Source organism: Heptranchias perlo, chromosome 9, assembly GCF_035084215.1.
Source record: "Heptranchias perlo isolate sHepPer1 chromosome 9, sHepPer1.hap1, whole genome shotgun sequence".
NCBI classification, from domain to species: Eukaryota; Metazoa; Chordata; class Chondrichthyes; order Hexanchiformes; family Hexanchidae; genus Heptranchias; species Heptranchias perlo.
Genome location: NC_090333.1, coordinates 76,540,994 through 76,559,317, shown reverse-complemented (window position 1 = coordinate 76,559,317; position 18,324 = coordinate 76,540,994). Strand labels below are relative to the sequence as shown.

Genomic DNA, 18,324 nt, shown 5'->3' with positions numbered 1-18,324 from the left:
TGTATATAGATTCAGTTGTTCCTAAGTTTCCTGATTATCTCATGATATTTCCAAGTTCAAATTGGTAACAGCAATGAACAGAGAAGATATTTCACTATTGAAGTAAACATAGTTCTTTGTTTTTCATGTGTTTTCTGTCATCAGAAATGATGAAAGCGATACCTCTTTCCACAAAAAAAGTAGTAATAGATGTGCGAAAAAAGTTATGCAAATCCCATGGAAGCCAACAGTATTAATATGCCAAATGGACACTAGAGCCCATTCCTGACGAAAGATAGACAAATGTGAACTGACTGAAAGATGGACCTTTACCACCAGAGGGGCACCTGTTTCTGCAAATATGCATGATGAAATGTTGTTAATTCTTTAAGAAACAACTATTTCTCCTTAAACAGCCAATAGTACTTGCAATTTTCACATAAGAAATAACATTTAAAAGCACGCCTTGACTTCTGTTTTTGTGCGATTTAAATGCGAACAGCTGCTTGAACTGCCCAAAATAGTTGCCTTGCCTAATACGGATTAAACGGTGTCTTTGTATTTGACGCCTCTGGCAGTGGCAAATGCTCAGCGCCATTTGCCCGATAGAAGTAGCTGTCCAGGATAAGCGGGAACAGTGTAAGTGGTGGGGACTGTACTCCAGATGCGGCCTAAGCAGAGCTTTATACAACTGTAGCATAACTTCCACCCCTTTGTATTCCAACCCTCTTGAATAAAGGCTAACATTCCATTAACCTTTTAAATTATTTCTTGTACCTGTCTACTAGGTCTTAGTGATTTCTGTACTTAGACCCCTAAATCTCGCTGCTCCTCCATAGTTCCTAGCTTCTCACCATTTAGAAAATACTCTGATCTATCTTTCTTGGGTCTAAAGTGGATGACCTCTAACTTCTCAACACTGAACTCCATCTGCCACAGTTTTGCCCACTCACTTAATCTATAAATGTCCCTTTGAAACTTTCTGCTCCCATCTACACTATTTACTGTGCCACCTAACTTAGTGTCGTCAGCAATCTGAGATATATGGCTCTCTATTCCTTCATCTAAGTCAGATAAATATAGTGAAAAGCTGTGGCTCCAGTACAGATCCCTGGGGGACATCACTGACTTCTCCTGCCAATTGGAATACATATCCATTATCCCTACTTTCTGTCTCTTACCTCCTAACCAATTCCTGACCTATGTCGATAGGTTGCCTCCAATTCCATGCGTCTTTTGAAGTCTATTGTGTGGAACCTTATCGAATGCCTTGTGGAATTCCAGATAAATGACATCCATAGACAGTCCCTTATCTACCACGTTAGTGACCTCCTCAAAGAATGTAACTAGGTTAGTTAGACACGACTTACCCTTTACAAATCCTTGCTCTCTGATCAGTTCATATTTGTCCAAGTGCTCAGTCACTTTGTCCCTAATGATATTCGAGTAAATTCCCCAAACAGACATGAGACTAATAGGTCCATAATTTCCTGGTTTCTCTCTCCCACCCTTTTTAACTAATGGAGTGACATTGGCAATTTTCCAATCCAAGTGGACAATTCCTGAATCGAGAGAGTTTTAGAAGAACCTGACTAAAGCACCTTCAATTTCCTCAACCACTTCTTTTAATCCCCTGGGGTGAAAACCATCAGGCCTTGGAGATTTGTCAATCTTCAGTCTCATTATTTTCTCCATTACCATTTTTAAAACCTTATATTAAATCTAGTAAGTTCTTCCCATTGATTTCCTCGTATGTCTGGTACTTTATTCTCTTCCTCTACAAAGTAATTATTTAGCAAGTTTGGCATTTCCTTATTTTCAATTACAATATTGCCTGCTTCTGTCTTTAAGGGGCCCACATTACTCTTAGCCACCCTCCTTCCTCTTAATATACTTCTGGTCTGAATGATTATAGTTTGGTACTTAACAGAATTTAATGATCTCCTCCTTTCCTCCCTGTAGTAAAGTTACATAAGAACATGAATAGGAGCAGGAGTAGGCTACAAGGCCCCTCATGCCTGCTCTGCCATTCAATCAGATCATGGCTAATCTTAGACCTCAACTCCACTTTCCTGCCTGATCCCCATATTCCTTGATTCCCCTGGAGTCCAGAAATCTGTCTATCTCAGCCTTGAATATATTCAATGACTCAGCATCCACAGCCCTCTGGGTAGAGAATTCCAAAGATTCATAATCCTCTGAGTGAAGAAATTTCTCCTCATCTGAGTCTTAAATGGCCAACCCATTATCCTGCGACTCTCCAGCCATGGGAAACAACCTCTGAGCATCTACCCTGTCAAGCCCCCTCATAATCTTATGTTTCAATTAGATCACCTCTCATTCTTCTAAACTCCAATTTAGAAGAAGAGTATATATCCATTCGACTCAACCTCGCCTCATAGGACAACCCTCTCATCTAAGGAATTAATCTAATGAACCTTCGCTGCACCGCCTCTAAGGCAAGTATATCCTTCCTTAGATAAGGAGACCAAAACTGTACACAGTACTCCAGGTGAGGTCTCACCAAAGCCCTGTACAATTATTGTAAGACTTCCTTACTTTTGCACTCTATCTCCCTTGCAATAAAGGCCAACATGCCATTTGTTTTCCTAATTGCTTGCTGTACCTGCATGCTAACTTTTTGTGTTTCTTGTACGAGGACACCCAAGTCTCTCTGAACACCAATATTTAATAGTTTCTCACCATTTAAAAAATATTTTGTTTTTCTATTCTCCCTACCAAAGTGAATAACCTCACATTTCCTCACATTATACGCCATCTGCTATCTTCTTGCCCACTCACTTAACCTGTCTATATCCCTTTGCAGACTCTTTGTGTCCCCCTCACACAGCTTACTTTCCCACCTAGCTTTGAATTGTCAGCAAACTTGGATACATTACACTCGGTCCCTTGATCTAAGTCTTTAATGTAGATTGTAAATAGCTGAGACTCAGCACCGATCCTTGTGGCACCCCATTAGGTACAGGCTGCTAGCCTGAAAATGACCCGTTTATCTGTTTTCTGTCCGTTAACCAGTCCTCTATCCATGCTAATATATTACCCCAATCCCATGAGCCCTTATCTTGTGTAACAACCTTTTATGTGGCACCTTATCGAATGCCTTTTGAAAATCCATAGATACAACATCCATTGGTTCCACTTCATCTACCCTGCTAGTTACACCTTCAAAAAACTCTAATAAATTTGTCAAACACAATTACCCTTTCATAAAACCACGTTGACTCTGTCTAATCATATTATGATTTTCTAAGTGCCCTGTTACCACTTCCTTAATAATGGATTTCAGCATTTTCCCAACGACTGATGTCAGGCTAACTGGCCTGTGGTTCCCTGTTTTCTCTTTCCCTCCTTTCTTGAATAGTGGGGTTACATTTGCTACCTTCCAATCTGCTGGGACCATTCTAGAATCTAGGGAATTTTGGAAGATCATAACCAATGCATCCACTATCTCTGCAGCTACCTCTTTTAGAACCATCGAATGTAGGCCATCAGGTCCAGGGGATTTATCAGATTTTAGTCCAATTAATTTCTCAAGTACTTTTCTTTACTGATATTACTTACTTTAAGTTCCTAACTTTCAATAGACCCTGGTTCCCCACTATTTTTGGTTTGGATTTTGTGTCTTCTGCTGTGAAGACTGATACAAAATATTTGTTTAACGCATCTGCCATTTCCTGATTCCCCATTATAATTTCTCCTATCTCAGCCTCTAAGGGAGCAATGTTTACTTTTGCTATTCTCTTACTTTTTACATACTTGTAGAAGCTCTTAGAATCCATTTTTATATTGCTAGTTTACTTTCATATTCTCAGAGTTGAGTTATGTTAAAATGAATGAGTGTAGGACCTACTGTTTTTTTCTTCTGAACGTAACAATTTTCTCTCTTGCATTTATATAGCGCATTTCACGACCCCAGAACATCTCTCAGAGCTTCATAGCCAATAAAGTACTTCTCAAGTGTAGTCACTGTTGTAATGTAGAAAACGCAGCCACCAATTTGTACACAGCAAGAGCCCACAAGTAGCAGCGAGATAAATCACCCTATCAACTGTTTCAGTAGTGGTGGTTAAAGGAAAAATATTGGCAGGGACACCGAGAGAACTCGCCTGCTCTTTGAATTGTGCAATGAAATCTTTTACAGCCACTTGAGAGGGCAGACATGACCTCGGTTTAACATCTCATCCGAAAGGCAGCACCTCCAGCAGAGCAGCACTCCCTCAGATAATACGCTCATGTCTCTGGAGTGGGGCTTGAACCCACAACCTTCTGACTCAGAGGCGAGAGTGCTACCAGCTGAGCCATGGCTGACACCATAGTGCAGCAATGTGCGGCACTCGTAGTGTTAGCTAAATTTAACAATCCTGCACGTCACTCAAATTTCATGCCGTTATTCTTAACTAGATTCCTGGCTTGTTGGATTTGAGACTGTCAATTACTGTCCAAGATAACGATAAGTCGTTGAATGACATGTTGTATAGGAAGATTGAAATGGCAGTGGGAGAGAAAGGGAAGTAAAAAAGAAAGTAGATTCAGTTCAAGTGTCTGGGAGGGATGTGATAGTAGCCTGAGATGATTCTTTCTCCAATTTTCTGTTCTCTATGGGGAATTTTTGGCCTCCATTTGCATCTTCCCTCAGCAACTTAATGGTTAGTTGGTAAATGTATGGAATGGAGTGATACTATGCTACACAGACTAGCAAGGTTGCAGACTTGATTGCCTATGAGAAGTTAGCAGACCTCAGCTGAAGTAGAAGTCTAGGTTCTGAAATGGCCTCAGCACCCATGGATTAGAAAAGAATCAGACAGCGTTTCCTCTATTGATATCCTGTGACTCCTGCTACAGTGTGATGATGAGTAGATATTGGGTGAGGACAGAATCGAGTTCATCTGCCTGGGCTCGCGTGAAGAATGGCCATTTGGCTGAGGTATTGGATGGCTGCTGATGTGCATGATAGATTGATGTCTTCAGGATAGGAGGCAAGAAAATTAGGATTGGGGGAGGACCCATGAGAACAAAGCTCGAGTGGTTTGCAGTGGTCAGTTAAAGAGAAACTGGAAAGGAACAGGTAGCAGACGTGCAACAAAATGCCAAAAAATTAGCAACAAGAAGCCAGGTAGGGAGGAAGCTAAAGCCCTCAGTGATCCATCAGGAGGATTAACAGTGGACAGTTAACATGCTAAATAATGACAACTTGGAGGTTTTTAAACCAGGGAGGACATGAACTATACACCATCCACATCAACAGCAAACATGTGGTGTGAGTTCCAGGACTTTGATAATAATAGGTAGGCTGAGGGGTGTGAGAAATAATAAATCCCTTGGGGGTGGATAAACATCGCTCCAGGGTAGTTACAGAGATGGGGATGGAGATTTGTGAAGGTTTGATCATTTTAAGGAAATCTGCGACTATGGGAGAGGATGAAAACAGGCAGCTATAGACCTTTTAGTCTGTTGTCGAAAATAGGAATCAAATAAAACATATATTGATTTCGCGCCTTTTATGTCCTCAGGACGTCTCAAAGCATTGGACAGCCATTGAATTATTTTCAAGTGTAGTCACTGTGGTTTTGTTGCAAACATGGCAGTACGCAGTCAATTTTTGCACAGCAAAGTCTCACAAACAGCAAGAAGATTTATTTGGTCATATGGGTTGAGGGATAATACATGTTGGCCAGGACATTGGAAAAACTTGCCTGTTCCAAGTGGAATTGTGCCTTAATATATTTTATATCCGTCTGACGGGGCCATGATTTCATATTTCATCCGAAAGACTGCACCTCTGACAATACTCAGTACTGCACTAATGTGTCAGTTTAGATTTTGTGCTCAAGTGCCTGGAGTGGGGCTTGAGCCTACGACCTTTTGACACAGGAGAGAGTGCTACCCCACTCAGCAAGGATGACATATAAAACTAATGAAATGAATAATCAACAAACAAAATCCAAGAGTATCTGTATGAAATTCACCTGAAAAATGATGGCCAGTATAGGTTTTGAAGAGGTGGAACTTGCCTGACCAACTTTTTTTAAAAAGAGGTAGAGGCATTCTGAATTGACAAGGGAAGCCACATTACATCAATGACCTTGATTTCCCAGAGACCACTGTGAAGTATATGAAAGACTCCATTTACAAACTAAGGTCAGTGGATCCAAATAAAGTGAAGAGAGCAGAGGGTAGTCATAAGGTTCAGAATTGGCTTAAGTATTGTGGAGATCCCCAGGGGTCTGTATTGAGTCCCTTCCCATTCCTAATAATAAGAACTGACCTGGAATAGTCCTTAAAATGCAACGTAGTTAAATTTGACAGCATGCTAGAGGCAATTGTGCATACGAGAGGTAGCCGAGATCTCAACGGGGTTTGCTCCTAGACTACTCAATGATGAATGAAATTCAATATGGGTAAATGCAAGGTACACTCTGCATTGTAAATGAAAATGTAAGGGACATCTTCATGGATGGGATAGAGCTTGCCAATGCTCCAGTTGAAATATTCCAAGAGATGTTAGTTGCCGTGTCCCTCCCTACGACTAAACAAAGCAATAAAGCAGGGGTTATGCAGAGTTATATTGCCAAATCAGTTGAATTGAAATCCGCAGAGGTTGTGCTGATGTTGAATTACTGAATAGTTTGTGTTGCTACAGCACAAGGGAGCCCTCTAGGCAGTGACGAAGAGAGCAATGAGGCTGATTCCTCTTGTCAGAGGGAAAGGCTACGGGGAAGGACTTTACAGATTTGGCTTTTCAGACTTTGAGGTGTGTGAGAGGACTTTGTAAAGCTATCCAATGTAATGAATGGAGAAAGAAAGTACTTTCTGTACTTTGCATTAATTTTGTATAATTGTGCTGCATTCCCAATTTGTTCTGATAATTCCATTCTTCTACCTAAAATTCTTATTGCCTAGCCATCTGATTGGATCTGCTCTCTGTTCCCGCCCCCCCCCCCCAAAAAAAAAAATTCAATATAACCTTTCACAGCTAAGAATTTCTCATTATTTCAGTGGAAATTGGTCTGATAGTTTGGGAGTAGGTTTATATAAGAAAAATGTGTTTTTTTAAAACTCCAAGATAGCCAGGCTTGGAATTCTCTCAGCAATTCTGTGTCTGAATAAACTTCAACTGAAATGTGAACACATGACCCTGACCCATGACCATATTTACTGACTGGGTAAGAGAGCCCGGGACATATGATGACTGTAACCGAGAAAATCATACTTGAATCTGGTCAGCAGCACCTGAATAAGCACATCCTGCAAACACTTCCTGGGATGTATTTGATCTGAATGTTCAATGTTGATATCATGCTGAAGTCAATTTGAGCTGCAATTGGTGCCTGAGGATGTTGCAGGCTGCACAGTTCGTGCATTCCTCTCACACACACGGAGTTGGATGTCATGAGATCCTGTGATGTAGTGCTTTTGGAAAGGTTGGGGGGAGGGAGAGGAGTCGGGGGGGGGGGGGGGTGGGGGGTGGGGGGTGGCAGTAGGTTTGTTCAGATCTGTGCCGGGGACTGTATTGCAGTATTTCCGATTGCAGAGAAACGAATGTGTTCACCTGAGCTGAGAAGGTACAGCGGCTGTATGAGGCAGGGATTTCGAGACATGCAGACTGATGCGATGGCTGCTCGTTGCTGTTGAGTGGAGCAGTAACCAGTACACCCAGTGCTGCAGCAGAGTTGCTCCTTATACACCTCATAGGGACTCTCACTGCTGCAAGCGTCCAATATATTGAAGAATTGGCAATTCCAGATGGATCGTGTAGGTCTGAAAAGGCAGTTGCTGTACTTCCGATCTAAATCATGTGCAGCTGAGATTTCAGGTAAAGTTGAGTTGTAATCTAAGCTGCTGTGCAGCTTGCCAGCTGCTGTTTTTAATATATGTGATGTATGATGGATACCTAAAACATAGCAAAACTTAACCTCATCATTTCTGTGTTAGTAACAGATATAAACTAAAACTTAACCTGTACAGCTTGGTACAAGGAGGAAATGAAAGTTACTGCATAAGCTATGAAAAGCAGCACCACCAGAATGACAATGCTGGAATTTGTTGGTGTTTCACTTAGTTCCGAGAGCTGATAAACTCACTAAGGACAAGTTTGAGGTTGCTGTCCGTGAATGCTGCTACATAATGCAATGTATTTGGAACTGGTATACCAGTAGCATACGATATAGATGTCCAAATGCCGCATGCCACAGAGTGAAGGGACACAGTTTTGCAGTCATGGTTTCCAGGTGCAGTAATTTCCTAAAGTTCCTTCCAAGGAAGGCAAGTCCTTCAGTGAATTACAGAAGCATGTTGCAAGAGGCTTGAGAACAATTTGGGAAAGATTTGACATCTGGTGTGAAAGAGGTTGGAAAGGAGAAGAAGCAAGACCTAATGAGCAGAAGCACATTGATCTAGAATTCTAACCATGTGAGAGCTTTGTCATAATGTATTTTTTTGGTAATGAAATTTTTAGCTAAATCCAGTATGTAGAATAGACAGGCAGCGTTGTTTATGTGCTGCAGGAGTGTGCTTGTGCGATATATTGACGTAATTTAAATTCAACATGTATCAACATGTAAACCTTCAATGTGATGAAGCAGTAGAGGACAGTGTTAATAACATGCACCTTGCCTAGGGCCTCTAAGGTATCTCTCTATTCTCTAGCTCTTAAGTGGATTTCAGTGAACTGTTCGACAACCTCTAAGACATTGAGGATAAGTAGCTTTGGGATGGAGAGAGCACAATAAGAAATACATCAGAACCTGAAGGGCCTGTGGATCAGACAATTCTTATTTTCAGTTAGATTTATTTATGTGGGAAATAGGAATACAGGTACACAGTCACTTCAATTCATAATGAGCATTAATGCTATGTGCAAGGACATCACTCCGGCTTTTTATTTTTGCTCTTTTCCTATTACAAATTTATTTTACGAAACAGAGAATTTGCATCTGAAGACCTAGTCAACATTGCAAATTCATCTTTGAAGCATAAGCAGAGCTGTGAGTATTGTCAGAAGGTGGCACGTGACCCCATGTCTCTCGGACCCTGGTGCTGTGCATGAATCTCTGTTTTAAAATCTGTAGTTTTTCTGCACAACTGACTTCTGTGAATTTTTGATGTTGAATATTGGAGTAGAGCTGACGACGGTGCTGAACCTTTGGAAGAGGCATACAGCACCACACATTCATTGTGTTATTTTTTGAAGGGGGATGGGCGGGCGGGGTCATGTGTCTGCTCAGTCAAACCAAATGACAAAAGGTGACGAGTGTTTCCTCTCCTGTTTGCCAGGTAAATCTGTGATTGAAGACTATTGCACGTATTTGAAACGTTATCTGTAATAGATACTGTTGTTGGTGGTGACACTTGAAGTGATGGCCGTGTTGAAGGCCATGGTGACCACAATCTTGCCGTAAGGGAGGTGGATCAGTTCACTGCTCCCAAAAGGGCTGTTCCAAATGGTTAACTCTTAGGCACTGGGATTTACTATTGTAGAATGTGAGGTGGATGGCAAAACACAAAATGCAGCACGTGAAGTAACGTGCCCCTGACCCTTGGATGTGTGCATCACTATTAGAAATGGGGTTCAAATCAGACTGCTCTGATCACATAGCTTTTATTTTTAGTCGCTTTTGAACTGATTGTTTGCAACATGAGAAAGAATTAGCCAAAAGGTCCTGGTGATCACAGCTGGTGACAGTGTAGTCTTCTGGCTGTCTTGTTAAATTCAGAGATTATCTGTTGGTTTCCCAGGCTGAGCAGTCACTGTGAAATCTTATTAGTGTTTGTTGAAAATTATTTTACCTAGTGGTTTTAATCTCTTAAATTGGGGCAATGAAGTATCTCCCGATAGAGCATGGGACCCTCGTGCTAGAAATGTGGAGATTTGAATCCCACCCTTCAACATTCAGACCCAGTTATCTGCAGTGGTTAAGATTTGTTGTCGGGTCCCAGTAGTGAAGTGCTTTGTTTGGGAAAGGGGGGAATTGTGTTATCATGAGAATTTAGGTGAAGTGAGATGGCTGTGTGAAATTTTCATGCAATATTCACTTGTACTGTCAAGAGACACCTCACATTGCTACTGTACATTTTGTCCTTAGAAATTTCAGTTGTATTTGGAAAGAGTATTGTGAGCTACATAATGCCAGAGTGTACAGCTGTTTGCAGATCTATAATGAGAGTAGCAGTTTTAGGTGATGAATGAAGCTTGTCACAACTGTGAAGCATATTAGCTGAGGTGCAATTTATTGTGTGGTGTATTGATAACATTTTATTAACTAAGCTTATTGGGGAAGGATGTCATTTCACCATGAGTACACTATCTACTAAGCATTATATTTTCCTATAACAACATAACAATAGAGAAGGCCTTTTGTCCATTTAGTTTGTCCCTCTAGTACTCTAACTCTCCCAGTCTAGCATCCTGCAGCATTTTGAACTTCCTTTATGTCTTTGACTGCACTACATTGCTTGGCAGTTTATTCTAAACATTTATTACCTTTTGAGTTTTAAAAAAAAAGTATAGCAACTTTGTTTTACTTTTCACAAATTTAAATTGATGTCCTATGCTCCTGTCTTACCCTGAAGCAATATATATATATATATATATACAGTTTAATATTTTATACATCTTTTTGAGGTGCTCTCTTAACCTTCTCTCTTAACTGTAAAATTTGACTTTCTCTCATTTCTCTTTGGAGTTCAGCCCCATGCCTTGCTGAAGGTTGATACTCTGAAGCCTAAGAGATTGAAAATAGAAGTGTTTTCAATGAGTAGGGAACAGAGGAGAAATTGTTACTCTAACAAAATTGATGGAAATGTGGATTATATTTGGCTTTTTTTTCCAAGTTATCATAGATTAGTATTTGATCTATTTCTTTTGTGTCTTTTTATTTGCAGATGTGAAAGGTCCCCCAACACATAGACTGTCATGTGGCCAGTCCCCATATACAGAAACAGCCTGGGACCAGAAATATTGCATGCTGACTGACAGCCAGATGATCCTTCTGAACAGAGAAGAAGAGGTGAGATTGAGTCAAACTGGTAACAGTCATTATGTATGCATTGCCAATAGGCAGAAGACGAGCAAAAAATCCTCACCTGTGCGCGGCGGGGAGCCTCCAGCATTCTATGTACACTATTGCAGAAAAGGTCAAATCTGATGGAACATGCCCAAACATGCTTTTAATGAAGAATGTTTAAAAGATGTATTTGCATCAGCCTACCCTCTTTCTCCTGCCCCCTCCCCTCTCAGAACAAAACTCTTCAATCTGACACACATCCTGCTATCTTCTCGAGTCAAAAGGTTTAAGCTGTAAGGTGGATCGTAACATGGAACCAGGGGGAAATGCGCGTTGAGATGCAGTTTGAGCTTTGATCAGGTATGGTGTCACTACAGGTGGATACATTCTTGATGGTCCATCCTGTTTGCTCAAGCTAAGTACAGACAAGGAAGGCTATTCAGCTTACCTTGCTGATCCTTCCATGGAAACCTGTGATCCTCTCATCACAGCATCAAAGTGCCTCTTAAACGATTCCAGAACTTTTAACCTCTGTCTCTATCCCAGATATTAACGACTGATGTGAACAAATGCTTCCGAACATCAATTCTGAACTTGCCTTTTACGAACTTGTATTTCTGTTCCCTTGTATTGCAGTCATGGTTTAATTGAAATAATACTCCTTTTCTTTTTTACTTGGTGTCTTTTTTGCCTCTGTAAGATTTCAAATCCTTAGAAGGCTGAAAGGTCTGAGATCATAGTCCTGAATTTTACAGCACAGAAGGAAGCCATTCGGCCCATTGCTTCTGTGCTTGTTCTCCCCACTGAATCCAGTTTCCCTTAAAAAAAAATCCAACTTTTCCTCATGGCCCATTGAGCACCATTTCCAGGGCTTTGAATGTTTCTTTTGTATCTTGGTGACCACTCTTGAATGTAGTTTATCACTGGGTAGCTTGACCGGATAACCATAAACCTTGACCATGATGGCTTCAGTCTTCCACCGAACGAAATACAGCTCCACATTTTGTTTGCTTTGATGATTGCCCTTCCACAAACCTGACATGCTAAGTGTTGAGTTTATTGTTACACCTGGTTCTCTTTCAGCCTCTCCCATAGCTTGTTGAACACCATTCCTTGAGTGTGTATCCCAGTTGTTTTCTTCTGGTATGTCAGTAATTTGCACTTAATCCGCCCACTTCACAGTATCATCGTAGGTACAGGACAGGAGGAGGCCATTCGGCGCATCGTGCCTGTGCTGGCTCTTTGAAAGAGCTATCCAATTAGTCCCATTCCCCTGCTCTTTCTCCATAGCCCTATAAATTGTTTCCCTTCAAGTATTTATCTAATTCCCTTTTGAAAGTTACTATTGAATCTGCTTTTGCCACCTCAGGCAGTGCATTTCAGATCATTACAACTCGCTGCGTAAAAAAAAATGTTTCCTCATGTTGCCTCTGGCTCTTTTGACGAAAACCTTAAATCTGTGTCCTCTGGTTACTGACCCGTCTGCCACTGGAAACATTTTCTCCTTGTTTACTCTGTCAAAACTGTTCATGATTTTGAACACCTCTGTCAAATCTCCCCATAACCGTGTTTGTTCTAAGGAGAACAACCCCAGCTTCTCCAGTTTCCACATAACTGAAGTCCCTCATCCCTGGCACTATTCTAGTAAATCTCTTCTGCACCCTCTCTAAGGCCTTGAGATCCTTCCTAAAGTGTGGTCCCCTGAATTGAACACACAACTCCAGCTGAGGCCTAATCAGTGTTTTATAAAGGTTTAGCATAACTTCCTTGCTTTTGTATTCTGTGCCTCTATTAATAAAGGCCAGGATCCCATATGCTTTTTTAACAGCCTTCTCAACTTGCCCTGCCACCTTCAAAGATTTATGTATGTACACTTCCTGCACCCTCTTGAAAATTGTATCATTTAGTTTAAATTGCCTCGCCTCGTTTTTTCCACCAAAATGTATCACTTCACACTTCTCTGCATTAAATTTCATTTGCCACGTGTCTGTCTATGTCCTCCTGAAGTCAGTTACTATCCTCCACATTGTTTACTACATTTCCGAGTTTCGTGTCATCTGCAAACTTTGAAATTATATCCTCTATACCCAAGTCCAGGTTATTAATATATATCAAAAAGAGCAGTGGTCCTAATACTGATCCCTGGGGAGCACCACTGTATACTTCCCTCCAGTCTGAAAAACAACCATTCACCACTACTCTTTGCTTTCTGTCCTCTAGTCAACTTTGTATCCGCGCTGCCACTGTCCCTTTAATCCCATGGGCTTTAATTTTGCTAACAAGCCTATTGTGTGGTACTTTATCAAATGGCTTTTGAAAGTCCCATGTACACAACATCAACCACACTACCCTCATCAACCCTCTCCGTTACTTCATCAAAGAACTCAAATCAAGTTAGTCAAACACGATTTTCCTTTAACAAATCCGTGCTGACTTTCATTTATTAGCCCATACTTTTCCAAGTGCCAATTTATTTTGTCCTGGATTATTGTCTCAAAGTCTCCCTACCACCGATGTTAGGCTGACTGACCTGTAATTGCCTGGTTTATCCCTCTCCCCTTTTTCAAACAGGGGTGTAACACTTGCGGGTTTTGTTCCGGTTTCTCTGTAGTTTCCTAATTGACACATGGCACTTGATTATTCCCCACTCCCTAATTTAGCATCTTATGCGAATTTGACCAATTTGCTTTGCATTTCTAAGTCCAGGTCATTGATACAGATTACGAACAGTAGGGTCCCCAGCACTGATCCCTGGGGCACACCATTAAGTACATCATCTCAACCTGAACCACACCTATTGCTTCTCTTCCAACCAATTCCTTATCCACCTTCAAGTTTTACCTTGGTGCTATAAACTTGTGCAGCAGCCTTTCATGCAGAACTCTCCTTGATTAAATTTGTCCAAGACTCTTTCAAACTTCAAATTGAGGGGTGTTGGCTGAGCAGCAGTTGGTGTGTGATGGCATTGATGGAACACATTGTCCAAATGGAACACAAGCACTGAAGTGTTTTTGGCCAGTAGCTTCCTTGTATGGAGGGAGGCTGATGCCCAGTTGTGCAGCAGCATTTATTTAACCCCCATATAGTACCCAGTGCTGCAGTTATAGAGTCATAGAGTTATACAGCACGGATAGTGGCCCTTCGGCCCATCGTGTCCGCGCCGGCCATCAAGCCCTGTCTACTCTAATCCCATATTCCAGCATTTGGTCCGTAGCCTTGTATGCTATGGCATTTCAAGTGCTCATCCAAATGCTTCTTGAATGTTGTGAGGGTTCCTGCCTCCACAACCCTTTCAGGCAGTGAGTTCCAGACTCCAACCACCCTCTGGGTGAAAAAGTTCTTTCTCAAATCCCCTCTAAACCTCCCGCCCTTTGAGGAAGTGATGTTGCTGATGTGTTTGGATGAGCTGGTACAGATTCAGACTTTTGAACCAGGTAAGTAAAGGAACAGCATGCGAGCATCATTATTTTCAGGTTAACCGTATCTTTGTATTGCTGAATTTTGTAGCCTTTTGGGGAGCTGGGTAGATTGGTGTTGGACCAACTTATGGTTTGAGTGCTGTGACCTACATCCACAAAATTGTCCACAGCACAGAGAGTGTTGGGATTCAGGGATCATCTATTGCTGTATGTTTTGCCTTTGCAGCAGCTGCTTATAAACATAACCACCTTTACATTAATGTGGAAGAATTGTTGGATGTTAATATCTCTAATTCAAAGAATGAGTTTAAGCTTTCTTAGGTACCGAAGCTCCTTATGGGACCGACACTGGAAAATGCACTTACAGGACGGGACAGGATCTCAGTTCTTCATTATGAAGTGGAGCTAGATAGGGTGTGGTGTTGTTCGATTGCTTCTTGCCTTTCAAATGGGTTGGGTATTAAGGATCACCCGTGAGTAGAATTTACCACATCAAGGACCTGAGCTTGAAGCTACTGTCAAAATTCTTTTCCTATTCTCCTTTAACTGATTTTAAAAAAAATAATTCTTTGGTATAACTGAAAATTGTTTTGTTTGGGACTCCCATTCTTGAAGGACAGAAGTGTGCTTTGTATGGTTGGAGAAGGTAGTTCCGCGCATCCTCAGTCAGATTGACCATAGAGTGGCAGTAATACGAGTGCATTCGCTTTTTGAATTTCATCATTGGAGAGGAACAGCAAGTTTTAAGATCCCTCATTTGGCTGCATCCAGGCTGTATGAACGAGTCTGTTTTTCAAGATAGGACTTCTGAAGTGATCAATCTACCTTCATCATGAGAGTTAAAATTCAGTTTTGACCTTTGAGTCAGTGCACTGATAAAGCCTGACATCCTTTTTCAAATACGATTAGACAGTGGATATGTTGTGAATTTAGAGATCATTGGTTGCAGTCATTAATCCGGCAAAGGAATTTGAGTTAAGCATTTGCTTGATAGCTATTGTTATCTGTGACATTCAGTGGGGAAAAAAAAATTAGATGATAGAATTCCCCTCGCTGTTCTGCAGAATATCTGCAGTCTTTAATGCACTAATAGACAGTTTTCACGAATGCACAGCATAGGAACTTAGCAAAATTGATAGTGGCTGCACTGCTACACAAAGAGAGCACACAGTATGTAACTTAATTACTGAACCAGTCGGCCCTCTAATTGGGGAACCAAGACAGAGGGTGAGATGCGCAGAAAGTTTATGATGATTGACCGTGGTGCTGGTGATGTGTGAAGGAAGGTCAGATTCTCAGATTAATCTACTTCTGTTCTAACAGAACACGATATCAAATTTATGATGAGCCCTCCCCATTCCCCCTGTATTTACCTGAGCAGCTCCATCTGAAGTGTTAAGATGGTTTTAGTGGACTATCAGTATTGGAAAATTACAACTATGGCTGCTGCCTTTGAGAGTATTCACAACTTCTCCGAGATGGAGAGGTCTCCTAAAGTAATGAGGTGATTGGGTGGGCTATAATATGTTAGGGGAAAAAACTGCTTGACATGTGTGACAGAGATTTTTGTTTGCCTGTTTCGGGAAGGAGGTTTTTTTCTCAAGGTGAAGCATGTCAGTTCTGGGGAGTGGGACAGTTTTTTTTTTTGCTAATTTCACCATTCACTGTGCATTAAGCACCTCTAGATCAGGAATCACTCCAACAACTTTAGAGTAAAACTCCCTCCATTCTGTCCCGTGAGCATCGGTGTGAATTTTGTCCATTTTGCATAGCAGTCTTCCTTTAACTGCTGAGTGATGTTGCTGATTTTGTGCCAGTTGGGAATATTTTAGTGTCTTATGGCCCAAGGAATGAATTGAGACAGACTCATGCATCCAGGAGAAAGACAATATTTCCATCTCATCTGCACTGGCTGCTGGTATCTTTGAATACACTCTGGACTGAGTTTCTGAACTGTTAGCCTGTGAAGAAAGGTGACAACCTGTTATGGCACCAGGTGTACAGACAGTAGACAAGTATTAACGAAGCATGTGAGGACAGCATAGAACATATCCAACAGCATACAGACCTATTGTGATTCAATTGACACAAAGCAAATTTGTTTGGTCAAGTTGCAACTAATTGGTCTTTGTAAAAATGGTGAATTTCTTTTCCATATGCATTCTTATTCTCTATAGAATTAGAAAGAAATGTCTGATATGTAGCACTGGAGTATAAATGTGCATCAGGAGTGGAACTGAATATTGGATGAAGATTCATTGTTCAGATGATTCTGTATCCATGAAACTGAGTTTGGCTGTCGAGATCTCTTTCATGGTGGGTATTTTTTAGCTTTGTTTTCTCACCTGTTAGTAATTTTTATCTGCTTCTTTTACATGGCCTTGATGGAAAAGACAATGGATTAACAATGAGAAACATTACACAAGCAATGATTGTGTACAGACTGCACATACTCCCACAAGAAATAAAGGTGGTGTAGTAAAAGCTGGAGTTCCTTAAATAATTAGAGGAATTAAAATTGAAAGATTTACAGGCGCATGACAAATCTAGGGCTTATACTACAAAAGAAAATGGAGCAAAGTATAGGAAATGGAAGGAAGCAAATAAGATTAGAATGCTGAGGAGTTATGAATGAAGACTGGCAGGTTACAAAGGGTGATAATAAAGCAGCTTATTAGTACATCAAAAGTAAAAGAATAGTTTAAGAAAGGAGAGGGCTGATTAAAGATGATAAAGGAAATCTCATGGAGAATTGAACAACGAAGAAAATGAACGAGCAGTTTGTCCCAATTTTCATAGAAGCATGTGGTAGTGTGAATGAAAGATTAGAAGAGGAGGAAATGGAGCAATTAGATAGGATAATTATAGTTAAGGAAATAGTGCTGAAAAGGTTGCTGAGACTTAGAGTGCAAAAGGCATCACACTCCAATGACGTATATCTAGAATGCTGAAGCAAGTCAGGTATAGCAGAAACTCTGACCACAGACTTTCAAACATCCTTGTATATACAACTTGTCTCAGAGGACCGGGGGCGTTGCAAATTTAACACCTCTCTGAGAAGGGAGAAAGTGCTAAAAAAAGGTCACTATAGACCAGTCAGCCTAATACAGATAGTGGGTAAGCTTCAAGAGGCCATGATATGGGATTAAAATTAATATTCACTTCAAAAGACATAGGTTGATTGAGGACAGCCAGACAGAGAAATTTGTGAAAATCAAGTCATTTCTGACAGATTTAACAGAGTTCTTTGAGTCTATTGATAAAGAAAATGCAGTGGTTTTTGTACACATGGATTTTCAAAAGACATTTGCTAAGATGCTGTCTAGGAAGGGCGTTGATGAAATGCAAGCGCACAGTAATACTGAGAATGTGGCAACGTGGATAGGTCGTTCGTTAAAGGACAGCAAATGTAGAATGGTGGTTAATTATATTTTTGGTACTGTATGAATATAAACAATGGTGCGTTTCCTCTCCCGGGGTTAGTGTTGAGACCATTGTTCTTAAAATAAATAAGTATATGATCTGTACTTGGCTATCGGGAGTACAATATAAAAATTTGACTCACAAATAAGGAGCATGATTACCTGTGTAGAGGACTGTAAGTCACCTCAGGAGCACATAGACAGTTTAGTAGATTGGACAGGCTATAGATTAGACAGGTAGGTGTCAGATGACATTTCATGTGGACACATGTGAGGCAATGCATTTTGGAAGGAAAGTTAAGGAGAGTAAATAGACACTGAAGGTTAAAACTTTATAAGGAGTAAGGATTCAAGACCGCAAATCTTTAAGTGGGAGGACAAGTTGATGAAGCTGTATTTCTTGTTAAAAAAAAACAGAAGGATCCTAGGTTTTAAAAATAGTAGCATCAAGTACAAAACATTGAACCTATATAGATTATT

At 40.7% G+C, this 18,324-nt stretch overlaps 1 protein-coding gene across 5 annotated transcripts in view; it reads left to right on the top strand.

Annotated features, from left to right (window-relative positions):
* Window positions 1-18,324, top strand: part of rasal2 (RAS protein activator like 2) — a 323,907-nt gene that overhangs the window by 130,012 nt on the left and 175,571 nt on the right. For all 5 annotated transcript variants that reach the window (XM_067990763.1, XM_067990764.1, XM_067990760.1 and 2 more), the window contains exon 2: window positions 10,882-11,006. In XM_067990763.1, the coding sequence (XP_067846864.1) occupies window positions 10,882-11,006 (125 nt within the window). The remainder of the gene's footprint in view (window positions 1-10,881; window positions 11,007-18,324) is intronic.